At 43.5% G+C, this 14981-nt stretch overlaps 1 protein-coding gene across 1 annotated transcript in view; it reads left to right on the top strand.

The window, feature by feature from the left end:
- The window catches only part of EFCAB3 (EF-hand calcium binding domain 3), a 177827-nt gene that overhangs the window by 59164 nt on the left and 103682 nt on the right, over window positions 1–14981 (top strand). The window contains exons 4-5 of the mRNA XM_073582516.1: window positions 6864–6964; window positions 7269–7573. Of these exons, the coding sequence (XP_073438617.1) occupies window positions 6864–6964; window positions 7269–7573 (406 nt within the window). The remainder of the gene's footprint in view (window positions 1–6863; window positions 6965–7268; window positions 7574–14981) is intronic.

Genomic DNA, 14981 nt, shown 5'->3' with positions numbered 1-14981 from the left:
CATATTTCACTCCTTCCTGCCTGTATCCATACCTGCACCTCCTGTGTGAACAGGTCCAAACCTGTTCCTTCATACACCACACCTGCTTGCCCTGTGTCTCCAAGCCGTGCCTGCTTGCCTTGTGTCTCCAAGCCGTGCCTGCTTGCCCTGTGTCTCCAAGCCGTGCCTGCTTGCCCTGTGTCTCCAAGCCGTGCCTGCTTTCCCTGTGTCTCCAAGCCGTGCCTGCTTGCCCTGTGTCTCTAAGCCGTGCCTGCTTGCCCTGTGTCTCAGCCATGCCTGCTTGCCCAGTGTCTCAGCCTGCCTGTTAGTCACACCTGTCCAAGTGACTTGTCCCCGAGTGGGATCAGCAGCCACAGCCAGACACCACACTGGAGTGGCACCCGACAGCTACCTGCTGCATAAGCCTGACCTCACCATCAGAGGCTCCAGTGAAGACCGAGGTAGCTGTCGTAGTCACGCCCCTTCCAGGGTAGTCTGGTTTGTGGCACAGAGGGGCCACAACCCCCCGGCTCGCGCCATTCAGCCAAGGCGCGAGCGTGACACATATCTTTACCTCTCCGCTGCTCAGTCATGTCCCCTGCTGCAATCCATCAGAAGGGGTTAAGTGGTTTAGATCGGGACGGGTGCTAATGCGACCAGCCCACTCTAAAGCACTGCCAGACTGAATTAGTTTCTCTCTGCGCAGCCTCCCTGGCTGCCCGAAGATGAACTAATGAGCGTGGGAAAGTTTCTGCATTTTTTCCCATGCTGTCAGTTCACCTCCGGTTAGCCAGGGGACTCCACGCAGCCTCACTGACGTCACTGGCTGACCTGAGGTGAACTTATGAGCGTGGGAAAGTTTGTGCATTTTTTCCCACGCATTTTTTTCACAAATAAACCCAAGTCATGTTTAACAAATTTTGCCACTATCATGAACTACAATATGTCACAAAAAATAATCTCAGAATAAGTGAGATCCATTGAAGAGTTTCAGAGTTACTCCTATAAATTAACCATGGTCAGAATTGTAAAATTTGGCCTGGTCAGAGAGGTGAAAACAGGCTTGGGAGGTAAAGGGATTAACCTCTCTGAAGCCACTGTCAATGGTAATAGTGACATCAATTGTGTTGCAGAGGGAGGAATCGCCCTCTCTGCCTCAATCAGCAGAACATGATTACGATTGTGTTGTGCCGATGGTCTCCACGGTGACCCTGTGCCAAAAGATGGAGTCACCCAGTTATTGTGGCCTGTAAGTTCCTGCTCAGAGCAGGAGCTGACACACCTCCTCCATGTGTGCCATGCGCTGTGCTAATCCCCTGCAATGCAAAAGATTAGGAAAAGTTGAAGTCCCATACTTGGGACAAGGTAAAAAGTAAAAAAAAAAAATAGTAAAAATATTAAGAAATAAAATTACAAAATAAAGACAAAAAAGCAAAATATTAATCCAATAAATTCATTTATTTATGTAAAACATAAATAAAGTACACATATTTGGTATCGCTGCATCCAAAACAACCAGACCTACAAAAATTTTCAAATTAGTTAATCCCTTCAGTAAGCACCGTAAAAAAATGAAAATAAAAATTGAGGCAAATAATTATGCTTTTTTAATCATGCTGCCTAACAAAAAGTGGAATAAATCACAATCAAAAATTCAAATGTAAATAAAAATGGTATAGTTGAAAATGTCATCTTGTCCTGCAAAAAACAAGTCACCATACACTCCATCAGCAGAAAAATAAAAAAAGCTATAGTTCTAAGTATAGCGATGCAAAAACAATTCATTTTTTCTAAAATTGTTTTTATTGTGCAAAAGCGGCAAAACATAAAAAAAGATGTAATTGTGGTATCAGTGTAATCATACTGACCCAAAGACTAAAGTTGAGTAATCGCTTTTCCCACATGGTGAATGGCATATAAAGGCCTTCCCCCCCAAAGAATAACTCCTGAATTGCTGATTTTTGTTAATTTTGCCAAAAATCGCAATAGAAAGCTATCAAAAAAATTTATTTGATCAAACTGGTACCAATTTGCCATATGACTCTGTTGGCAGAAGTCTAGTAAATGTATAGTTCTCAAAATATGGTAATGCAAATAGTTTGATTTGCAAATACAAGCATTTTTTTTTAGTGTGTGATGCTAGTCAAACGTAAAAAAAGCAATATAAATCTGGTATTGCTGTAATTGCCAGGGCTGTGGAGTCAGTAAGCCAAATAGACTCCTCAATTTCCGACTCCATGACTCTGACTCCACGACCTCGACTCCACAGCACTGACTCACTACTGAGCATGTACACAAATGTTCAGCACAGATTAATTCCAACTAAAAGCCTAGATCCTTGGATCAAAAATAAAACAGACATTTACCGTATTTTTAGCTTTATAAGACGCACCTGATTATAAGACGCACCCCCAAATTTGGTGAAGAAAAAGAGAAAAAAATGTTTTTTTTTATGTTAAATGGAGGTGTGTCTTATAATGCCAGTGTCCATCTTACAAATCATATATATGTCCCTCATCCTGGTATCTATATAACCCCCATCCTGGCACATGGCCCCATTGTGCTGGCATATAGCCCCCCCATCCTATCTTGGATATGGCCCCCCCGGTCACTATATGCTAAAATAATAAACAGTTAACTCACCTACTGATGATCGCTCCTGTTCCCAGCTCCCCCGTGGCTTACCTGTGTCTGTGCTGAGTCTGCTGTCATCCTCCTCCTGCAGGGCGCACACAGCTGCTGCTCATTCAGGCAGCTCACTGTAGCTACAGGACCATCCATGATGTGACCAATAGGAGCTGCTCAGCTGCAGTCATGTGACTCGCAGTGCACACTGGGAGTCATGTGACCGCAGGTCCTATTGGTCACATCATGCAAAGTCCTGAAGCGATGAGCTGCCTGAATGAGCTGCTGCTGCCGCTCGCCCTGCAGGAAGAGGATGATAGCAGACTCGACACAGGAAAGCCACGGGGGAGCTGGGAGCAGGAGTGATCATCAGTAGGTGTCTATAGTGACTGGGGGTGTGTGCAGGCACATGTAATATGCACCGCTCCCCTGTCTACCAACTCGGCGCTGTTTCAGCACCAAGGTGATGGACAGCGGGTGCAGTGAATATTACATGAGCCTAATGAGCGGGAGCACAGGACCTCCCACTGTCTCTGCAGCCCCCATCCAGCCCCCTGACTCCATGCCAGAGCCGCCCCCCACTCTATAGCAGAGCAGCACACAGATTTGCTTTATAAGACACACCCCCCACTTTCCCCCAAAATTTGGGGGAACAAAAGTGCGTCTTATAAGGCAAAAAATACGGTATATGACATTTCATAACTTTCCCAAATTCTTATGAAAAATTTTACAGCACATACTGCATTAAACTACTGTTCCCTACGTATTATATGTTTTAAGTGTATGATAAAGTCATCTATTCACTGCACGAGGAACTTTGTAAAAAATAAATAAAAACAATTCTTGACCGCTGTTGATTTGTTCATTCTACCTCACAGAGAGCGCAGCTCATATTTATTCTGTGCTCTACGTTGAGCGCTTACAAGCGGGTTTCAGAGTAAATCTCTGAAATACATGATCCAGATGGAACCCCTGCCAGAAGATTTCCTATAATGAGGCAGATGAACACACTTTGAACTTTATGTTAGGGCCTGCGGAACACACCAAATAATATAAAAGGAGATATGAGGTGCATTCGCAGCCCGGGGTCCACCGTGCAGAGATGGAGCCTGCTGCTGAGTAATGGCGGAACTAGATGGTGGGTGAATGCTTGCTCACACGTGGGTTAACTTCACCAAGTGTGAATGGAAGCGAACTCTGTTGCTCCACAGAGCCGTTAAAACAAACGTCGGAGCCTGTTGAACTCACAGAGCTCGGCTGAGTGAGCGCTAATTAGAGGTCACAGAGCCAGTCCCAGTGGCACAGGACTAGAGCTCCTCTAGACCGTCAGCACTCGGCGCCGCGGCTGTGGTGCCAACCAAAGGAGAAGATATATATAATCGCGCCAAGTGCACACAGTACCGCTTCGGCGGACGCCACTAACCACCCGGGGTGGGGAGGAAAGCGCTAGAGGTGCGCACGACGTTGCACTGGCGGTTACTGCTACCTGGCACGGTACGACAATGCCCTGAGCAGGGAGGCACAGTCGGACGCTAGATAGTGCAGAGGACTAGGATGCACTGTGGCGTATAGCTTAGCCACTGACAGGCGCTGACTCTAACCACTAAGCCCTAACAACAGTCACAACCAAGGGTAGGGGTTTCATAATGAGTCATTCACATTCACAAACATCCGCCACCATACACACAATAAACCACAAGAGTCTATACTAGCGCATGGCCTAGCGGCCATGTGACTCTTTATAGCGGCGTCCTTCCGGGACCTTCCCAGTAGTGGACCAATCAGAGTAGTAACGGGACTTGTGCATGTGACCTCCGACCTCCAATGAGAAGTCATCCCACGGGTATGCTCAGTAGGCAAAATACAGGACTTAGTCCCTGGAGCATCTGCTTGCTGCAGATTTAAGTATGGTGTTACAGCAGAGCCTGAAGGAGCAACCAGACGCCTAGCATTAGCCTGGGCAAGATGCCTGGACCGACATCTCTGCTGAGCAGGAATCTCTGCGGCCGCAGAGGACATGGCTTGAGATTCCCCCTGTGCAGTGGGGGAAACTCGATGCCTAACACTCTGTCTGGCTTATAATCTGGTGGTGTCCTTTTTTTAAACATGCATAAAAGCGCGGTCAGCAACAGTTTTGTGCACCTCTAAAAAGTACACAGCTGAACAGAGGTCAAAAGGAGTCCAGGGTGACTCTGCAGCCTCATAATGAATTGATCCCTTGGGGGTTTCATCTGAATCGTGTCATGTCATGAGCTTTAGATAGAAACCTCGATGAAAGTGCTCAGAGAAGAGCACAGGATAAATGTGATCCACAATTTTTTGTAAAATGTTCCCAATAAAATCTTCAACAGAATCCACACAAAAAGCAAGTCCCAACTCTGGTCCATCATCCGTCAATGGAAATATAGGGGGCTTCCATGTTACTGGTAACACAAAGGCTCTGGAAACACAAGGACTCTGGAAAAGCGCTATGGTTCCTCATCCCCCAAAACAAAAACAGCAAATTCTGTGCTTACAAATATCCCCTTCCCTTCTGAACCCCACGGTGTGCCTAAATCACAGTTAGGCATCTCTGTAGTGATGAAAGCCTGCTTAGCTTATTGGGTACATGTCTCCAGAAACACAAGCTGGGCACAATGGGTACTACAGTGGCAGATTTGTAATTTTCACTCCGCAACATTCACTGCTGCTTGTTTCTGGCAAAATGTCCCTGAAGTCAAAATCGTCACCACACATGTAGGAGAGGGGGATTTTGCTCTTGTGGCACTTGGGGATCTATATATGGATTCCGCAGCTATTCAAGTATTATTTTTTTCTCCAAGAGTCAAATAGCACTCCTTCCGTTCTGAGTCTCACTAAGTGACTTAGCAGTAAATGTTTAGTTTCCAAAATGGGGTCACTTGTGGGGATTTCTACTGTTTTAGCATGTGGGGCTCTTTATTTGTGGCATGGCATTCACAATCTCTTCCAGCCAAAATTCAAATGCCGCTCCTTCCCTTCTGAGACCTGCCGTAAAACAGTAGTTTTCCACAACATATGGGGCATTGATGGACTCAGGACAGATTACACAACAAATTGTATGGTCCGTTTTCTCCTGTTACTCTTGTGAAAATGAAACTTTTGAGCAGAAGAACAATTTTTGCAGGAAAAATCTGTGAGTTCAAGGTGCTCACTACACATTGAGTAAAGTTATTTGAGGAATGTAGTTTCCAAAATGGGGTCACTTGTGGGGGTTTTCCACTGTTTAGGTACATCCGGAGCTCTCACATTGGACCCCTCAAAACCACTTCAAACGTGATGTGGTCCCTAAAAGGAATGGTGTTATTAATTTTGTTGGAAAAATGATAAACCGCTGATCTACTTTTAAATTTTCTAACTTCCTAACTAAAAAAATTATGTTTAAAAAATTACGCTGATGTAAAGCAGAAATATGGGAAATGTTATATATAAATTATTTGCTCAGTATGACTAACTGGTTTAAGGATATAAAAATTGAAAAGTTTAAAATTGCGAAATTTTCAAAATGTTCACTAAAAGTCTGATATTTTCACAAACAAAAAATTTTTCAACCTAAATTTACTACTAACATAAGGTACATTGAGTCACAAAAAAACTGTCTCAAAATCATTGGGATTCGATGAAGCATTCCAGAGTGACAACCTCATAAAGTGACACTGATCAGAATCGTAAAATAGGCTTGGGTGAAGGGGTTAAACCAGAGTCCTTACAGTTTCAGGTGGACGGCTGCAATTTAGTATGAAGTATTAGTGGCCTAAACGGGTTTTCCCAATAAGTATATTTATAGTCTGTACACAGATTAGGTTATAAATGTATAATCGATTCCCCGTGGGTTTTAATTTTGGAAGCCCCTATGTGAATGAATCAACAGTGCAATTCACTTCTATTGGACTGATGTAGATAGCCATTCTAGCAGTTTTTTAGTAGCGATTGTGCATGCTCACTTTAGCTACATTCACACAGGGGACTGATAAACCCCTACTCGTGAATTCCTGTGATCATTTTCTTTGTATATTCTTATTGTCTCCAAATCTCCTTTCACTGTTCTGAAGCTTGTTCTTTCAAAACTCAACATTGAATATGACACATAAGACATTTAATTGTATAAAAACTTGGTTATTTTTTTATACATTTCTGCATTTGTTATTAGTAGTATTTTCTATTTTGGTGAAGAGAACATGTATTATAAATGTAATTTTGTACACTTTTATTATGACATGGTTAATGACATCATTATGAAGACTGGAAAAATTGCTTCAGTGATATCAACAAACAGCACACAAGACCCTGACAACCTTTTAGGAGAAAAAGAAAGGACACCAGTGGAGCAAATAAAAGCAATGTAAGTTATAAGAAAAAAAGTATTTTCAAGCTGATTATAAAAAGCATAACTTAAAAATCTAAGAATTAATGCACCCGATCATACTACGGATCTGTGCTGTGTAGATTCTGGTATACTGTGCCCATGCATTGTGGATTCACACTATAGCTCTCCAATGCAAAATTGGCAATATGGACCTCTACCTACTAAGGAGCATTAATAGTATTGGCATCTTAGGCAGCAGGGCTTTAGCTGTGATACAGCAGCAGATTATCTATAGCACTTAAAATCTTGCTCCAATTTTCAATACCATTATTTTTTCCAGGAAAACCACATCATCCAAGTCTCCTGATAACACCCTTTCAGAACAAAGAATTTGTTACAGAAAGGCTTCAGCCAAACGTGGCTTTTTGAATAATTCAACTAGAGAGGGGAAGTGGTGGGGAGAGTCAGAGGCGAAAAACTACAGGTTTACAGGCCACAAAGTGCCAGGAGAACAAATCATTCTTGTACAGTCACCCCCTGAATTGTTACAGATAACGAAAAACATACAGCATGATGTGTCACCGGAGATGCTGAATTTCAGCGAGATAGTTCCAGACGTATACCTTAATTCTCACTTACTAGAAGGTAAACATTTTGCTTTCATAGTGGTAGGACTACCAATTAAGAATTATGTTATGCTCTTTGTTTATATGAAGCCATTGCTAGAGTAAGCTAACTACAAATGCATACATTAAAGGAGTTGTCCACTACTAGGCCAACCCCTGCTTTAACTGAATGTTCAACCCTGATAAAATAATAAAGCCTGTACTCACCTCCTGCTGTATTGGCACTCGCTTTTCCGGGGATGTGATGCAGTGTTGTGACACGTGACGCCGGTGCCCAATCAGCGCTGTCATCACTGTCCCCGCCTTCGGACAAACTGAACATGAAGAGGAAGTCCGGGCTACAGCTAATCCTTGGCTTCCTCTGAATGTTCTGTTCATACAACGGCAGAGACAGTGATGCCAGCACTGATTGGGTGGCGCCGGCACTGGAGGCGAGTATAGGCTTTATTTTTTTATTGGGGCCAAACATTAGTTTAAGAAGTGGTTGTTCTAGTAGTGGACAACCCCTTTAACTTTACAACTGAATTAAACTGGGAACCTTAAAAAATTGTAAGCTGGGGTCGATACCTAGTGGCAGTTGCATTTTACCACTATGACCATGTCAACAGAATCACGGTTTTTGAAAGCTATTAAAAAGGGTTTTGTGATGCTCAAAAGAGGTCCAGAGTCAGATATCAAGAGAACTCATTTTAAAATAAGGAGAAAGACAGAAGTGTAGTCAGGTTATATTCTGAGATCAGAATTCCAGGAAGGTAGCATATCAAAACATAGGGTCTAGGAAAATGGATGGTCAAAGGCAAATCCAAGGGTAACAAAGATCAGAATACAATAACTAAGAGCACAGAGCAAACACACACCACTTGAGCTCAGATACAACTGGACATAATTGGAGGTAGAGAGCCAGCTAAATAGCCAGGTAATCACTTTGAACAGGAGACACATCTAGGAAACCCCACACGCCCCAGCACTGATCAGGCAGCTGGACTGGCACTCAAAACTAGGGCCGGACTGGACATTTGGCAATTCTGGCAAATGCCAAAAGGGCCTGTTTGGTCTTGGGCTGCTTTGGCTGCTACCTTGTTAACAGAATTGGTGTTCTCAAGAGATCCATACTGTTAAGAGTTGTGATGGAGCACAAAGTCACAAAAAATCCATCATTTATCCCAGCAGATCACGGGAATCATTAATAATATTGGTAATGCAGTAAATCTTGCTTTACTTCATCCAAGGTAATATTAATAATATATTTAATCTGGTGCCTGGGTATGGAAATAACATTGGCCTGTGTAATTTCAAATGCCAGGGCTGAATTTCAGTCCCAGTCTGTACCTGCTCAAAACACTGACAACTCAGCACGTCCAGCCTTCGATTAGATGCCTATGCTGTCCATTACCATATTGACACCTCCGCATGCTCCGTCCCTAGATTGGATGGCAGATCTGTCACTCTTTGTGGTTCATTTTTCATTATGTTGACCAGCTTTGTAACATAGTAACATAGGTATTAAGGTTGAAGGAAGACTTTAAGTCCATCTAGTTCAACCCATATCCTATCCTAACCTGCCCTAACATGTTGATCCAGAGGAAGACAAAAAAAACTATGTTTCAAACAGTAAGCTTCACATTGGGGAAAAAAATTCCTTCCTGACTCCACATACGGCAATCACACTAGCTCCTTGGATCAACGCAATATCAAGGAAACTAGTGTATATACCCTGTAATATTATACTTTTCAAGAAAGTTATCCAGGCTTAAACCTTCTTTCCTCCAGATGTAGAGGATGCCCTCTTGTCCCCATCACAGGTCTAAGAGTAAAAAGATCATTAGAAAGGTCTTTGTACTGTCCCATTGTGCTCTACTTGATGCTGACAGTGCCTGTAGTCGGTTGGATTACCATTTATTACAAGGAGTAACGTACAGTAGTGCAGGGTTCCCCAACTCCAGTTTCAAGGCCCATCAACAGATCATGTTTTCAGGATTTCCTTAGTATTGCTCAAGTGATAATTGCTTCACCTGTGCAATACAAAGGAAATCCTGGAAACATGATCTGTAGGTGGGCCTTGAGGACTGGAGTTAGGGAACCCTGGTGTAGTGCTATAATTACTGTCTTCACTCAACAGAAATCATCTAGAAATCCTGCACTAGATCCCACTGGAGACAGGGAGGAGTGACATCAGGGAGCATGTGATGCACAGAGAGGGAGACAGGGGAGAAACCCACATGTTCAGATTGTCTGACCTCACATAAATAGGCCATAAACCTCAGGGATACGATCATGCACCTTTTCCTGACGCTGGTTTACAGATGCATTTTTTCTATGGACATTACATAGGCTGAAATCTTACAGATTGTAAACGGATTGCACATCATTTTTAAGAATTCTTTTAGTGTTGCAACCTCCACCATAGGTTCTTTAGCAGTTGTATGCCCTACATTTATTGTACATCCCCAATTCCAAAAAAGTTGGAGTGCTGTGTAAAATGTAAAGAAAACAAGAATGCAAAGATTTAAAAATCTCTTATAACCATATTTTTCTCATCTCCAAAAAAATTGGAAGAGGTTTAGTGAAAGGCTGGCAAAGTAAGTGGTACTAAGGAAGAACAGCTGGTGGCTTAATTTTCAAGTCATCAGACTGTATATAAAAAGCATGTTAAAGAGACAGAGTCTTAGGCTGGAGTCACACACAACGTTTTAAAAATCGGTCCGATTTTAACGGTACGAAATGGCACAAAGGTTTCTTGTCCAGGGATCCGTCTGTCATCCCATTTTCCGGTGATGAACCGATTTTATTCGCATCTAAGCATCAAATTGACATCCAATGCCAATGCCTGATGCTCTTTCCTGTTGACCTGGAGAAGTCTTGCAATTTAATGTGGTGCGTTTTCAATGCGATTTTTAATCGCATCCATAGACTTGCATTGGCGAATCCGATCCGAAAATCGGTGACAATCGCAGCATCCTGCGATTGTCTCGGTCCGAGGAACGGATCCGATAAAAAAACGCATGATGGGAGCAGCACCATTGAATAACATTGGGACGAATTCAATGCGATTTTTCATCGCATTGCATTCGTCCGATTTAATCGCTAGTGTGACCCCGGCCTTAGAAGAAAAGTTGGTTGGACATTCACCACTGTGAACAACTACATTACCTGAAACGCAGTGTCGTACATCACGATGAACGCTGACAATTGTGCGTCTGACGTCGCCGGCATATGACGTCACTGTCATTCGCCGCCTGAGATGACCGTAGTCATGTTAGCTGCCGGCCTATGCTAGGTTTGCGGCCATTTTAACACGAGCACGCCAGATCTATAGGAGGATGCCGCACGGTGTCGGGAGCACAGGCATCTAAGTGTAATCTTTTTTTTTCCTTTCTCTTCTGTGGATGCAGCATGGTATGGAAGCCAGGATGGATATATTAGGAGGGGACCAGGATGAAAATATGGGGAGGGCCAGAATGCACATATGGGAGCCAGAATGGATGGATATATGGGGAGGCAGTATAAACATATGGCGGACAGGATGGATATATGGAGAGGGGGCAGGATGGAAGTATGGGGGCCATGAAAAGAGACATATGGGGGCCAGGATGGAAATATGGAGACCAGTACAAGGGACATATGAAGGCCAGGTCAAAAGATATATACGGTTTGTGGTTTGGTCACGGTGTGGCAGTATTTACCCCTTGTATGTGGTATTATTTGATCACTATGTGGTCCGGTCATTGTGATTGTATTCCTCCTTTGTACAGTATGTGGTATTATTTTGTCACTATGTGTTGGAATATGTAGTCTAGTAATGGTGTGGAGGTATTTCTCCCTTGCATATGGTATTATTTTGTTGCTCTAGGCTGGTAATATGGCCTGGCCATGGTGTGGTGGTATTTGTTCCTTGTATGTGGTATTATTCAGTCAGTATGTGATGGTAATATGTGATCTGGTCATGGTGTGATGGTATTTATCCCATGTATGTGGTATTATTTGGTCACTATGTGGTGGTAATATGTGGTATGAGGAAGGTGTTGCAGTACTTGTTCCTTTATGAGGTATTATTCGGTCACTTTGTGGTGGTAATGTGGTCTGGTCATGGTGTTGTGCTATTTGTTCCTTGTATGTTGTATTATTTGGTCACTATGAGATGGTAATATGCGATCTGGTCAGGGTGTGATGGTATTTATCCCCTGTATGTGGTATTATTTGGTCACTTTGTGGTGGTAATATGTGGTTGCTAGTTGCTTTAAATATGTGGTTTGATCATGGTGTGGTGTTTGTCCCTTGTATGTGGTATTATTGGTCTTGGTATAGTGGATTGTGTTGTGTATGCCAGTTATTTGTTCTCTCTGATATAAATTAGGAGAAGATTCTTTGTTTCCATGAGAGATTATATACTTGGAACACAGCAGCAGAGATGCACTTATAGGGGTTCTCAGGTGGAAAAAAGTAATCACCTCTCTACAGGACAAGTGATAACTAGTTATGTGTAAAACCCTGAATTTTCGGGTCCGACGAGAGTTCAGCCGAACAGTTAAAAAAAGTTCAGTTCGGGTACGAGAACAGTACCCGGACCCCAATCACATGAACATCCAGTGTTTGCCACCCACTGGCATAACTGCCTCTGATCGGTGGTAAGATTAATACAGCCGATAAGAGATCCGCGGCTGTCACACTGTCAGATGACAGCATGAGCCCCCAGCAGTGACCGGAGATAAATAGTTTACCACCGATCACAGGCGTCGACTGATGGGACTAATACTCCCATGAGGCTACTAATAACAGTGAGAGCAGGAGATGGCTGATGGGAGTATTCATCAGCTGGTGCCTGCAAAATAAATAAATAAATAACATGGGTTCCCCTGTATTTTTGATAAACAGCGAGGCAAAATTGACAGCTGCGGGCTGCAACACTCAGCTGTCAGCTTTAGCATGGCGGGTTATCAAGAATAGAGGGGTCCCCATGCATTTTTTTAAAAAGTATTTAAATAAATAATTTAAAAAGACGGTGTAGGGTCCACCCCATTTTTGACAACCGGCTAAAGCAAACAACTGGTGGCTGGTATTCTCAGGCTGGTAAGGGCCATGAATATTGGTCCCCCCAGCTTAAAAATAGCAGCCCAACCGCCCCAGAAAATGTGCATCTATTAGATGCGCCAATTCTGGCATTTTTCCCGGCTCTTCCCACTTGCCCTTTAGTGGTGGCAAGTGTGGTTCATATTTGTGTGGTTTATATCACCTTTGTATTGTCCGTTGACATCAAGTCCACGGCTTAGTAATGGAGAAGTGGCAATAAGACGCCCATCCATTAGTAATCCTATAGCTACCAGTGTGGCAGCCGCAGCGCTCTGACTGGTGGTAATGATCTTAATGCTGATCAGAGCTGCCTGTGTTTCTTGTGCTGTCATGCAGATGACTGCGTGGTAAACACCTGGTGTTCGGGGGGCCGAACCCGAATAGTAACACGGACTTCCTGGTGAAGTCCGTGTTCAGGGTTCCTGCTCGAACAGCAGGTGTTCAGTACAGACCCCAAACTTTACTGTTCAGGCTATCCCATCTCTAGTGATCACATATTGATTGGTGGGGGTCTGACTGCTATGACTGCTAGCAGCTCAATCACCAGTGGTTCTCATCCTGGACTTTTGCATCTTGGCACTTGAAAACTGTTTATTCCCCAGACATGGATTACGGCATGGGACAGAACGACGAAGAGGTGAGGGATATTGTTGTTTTTTATTTTAGTTTTATTACAGGAGAACAAGAGCTTCGGTGGAATTAGGTAAGTATAAATGTGTTTGTTATTTTTAAATAAAAATGGAAAGTGTGTTTTGTTTAATTTCTAATAAAAGACTTTATTCTGGCTGTGTCTTTATTTACCATACAACTATAGGATTAGCAATGGATAGGTGTCTTATAGATGCTTCTGCATTACTAAGCCATGGGCTTCATGTCACGTGACAATACAAAGGTGACATCTACCCAACAAATATGAACCCCACTTGCCACCGCTACAAGGCAAGTGGGAAGAGCTGGACAAGGTGTCAGAATTGGCGCATCTAATAGATGCGCCATTTCTGGGCAGCTGCAGGCTGCTATTTTTAGGCTGGGGGGGCAATATCCATGGCCCCTTACCAGCCTGAGAATATCAGCCCCCAGCTGTCTGCTTTAGCAAGCCTGATTGTCAAAAATGGGTGGACACCACGCTGTTTTGTTAAATTATTTATTTGCAGCCTCCAGCTGTGAGTTTTGCCTGGCTGGTTATCAAAAATACAAGAGAAAATACAGTGCAAAGAGGCCTTTGCAAGTGCTCTGGTGCTGCATTACCCCAATCCCCACAAGCAGTTTCTCTTTGAGGTAGATGCCTCATCTATCGGTGCTGGTGCAGTGCTCCTACATAGAAATTATTCTGAATTCTTCTGAGAAGTTTGTCTCATGCTTTTTTTTCCAAACTGTTTTTGCCAGCTGAATGAAATTATACTTTTCGGGATCGTGAACTTCTGGCTTTCAAGATGGCACTTGACGAATGGCGACATTGACTGGATGGTGCCAGCTGTCTGGTAATAATATACACGGACCATAAAAATGTGACCTTCCTGCAGTCCACCCAGCGGTTGAATCTTCTTCAAGCCAGGTGGGCACTCTTCTTTGCTCGTTTTAATTTCAAATTACACTTATGTCCTGCAGATACTATTTCTCAATCCTTTGAGGTGACCGATTTCCTGGAGGAGCCTCAGCACATCATTGACCCGGCCAGGCTTATTGAAGTAGCCCCAGTCCTTTTAAGAGACATTCCTCCTGGCAAGCTTTTGTCCCTATTGCTTTGAGGAGGAGAATTATGTCTTGGGATTACAATTCCAAGTTGGCTGGCTGTATAGACATACGCAAGTCTACTGAGCTGATTGCTCACTGATCCTGGAGGCCCTCACTGGTAAATGATACCCTGAACTTTGTAACCGCCTGCACACAGCGGACCAGGAACAAGTCCTCAAGCGACAAGCATGTTGGTCGTCTTCTGCCATTGCCGGTTCCTTCCACTTCCTGGCAACACATAGCCATGGATTTCTTCACAGACCTGCATCTCTCTGAGGGTTGCAACACCATTGGGTCATGATGGTTTTGCAAAATGGCTAATTTTATTCCTCTAGCGGTCTTCCTTCGCTCCTAAGTTTGCCACACAGGTCTTCCAGCATGTTTTTTTTATCTCCATGGCCTTCCTCTCCACATAGTCTCAAATCGTGGCGTTCAGTTCACTTCTAAATACGGGAGAGCTCTTTGCAAGTTGCTGAATATACAGCTGGATTTTTCCTCTTTATACCATCTGTTGACCAGTGTTAAACTGGAACGGGTAAATCAGATTCTCCAGAATCACCTTTGCCACTTCATCGCTGCCTGTCATGATGACTGGGTGCAACTACTCCTCTAGGCTGAGTTTTCCT

The sequence above is a fragment of the Dendrobates tinctorius genome, unplaced genomic scaffold (assembly GCF_039654945.1).
Source record: "Dendrobates tinctorius isolate UK_male_01 unplaced genomic scaffold, ASM3965494v1 ptg000071l, whole genome shotgun sequence".
Classification (NCBI taxonomy): Eukaryota; Metazoa; Chordata; class Amphibia; order Anura; family Dendrobatidae; genus Dendrobates; species Dendrobates tinctorius.
This window is presented reverse-complemented; position numbering and strand designations above follow the sequence as displayed.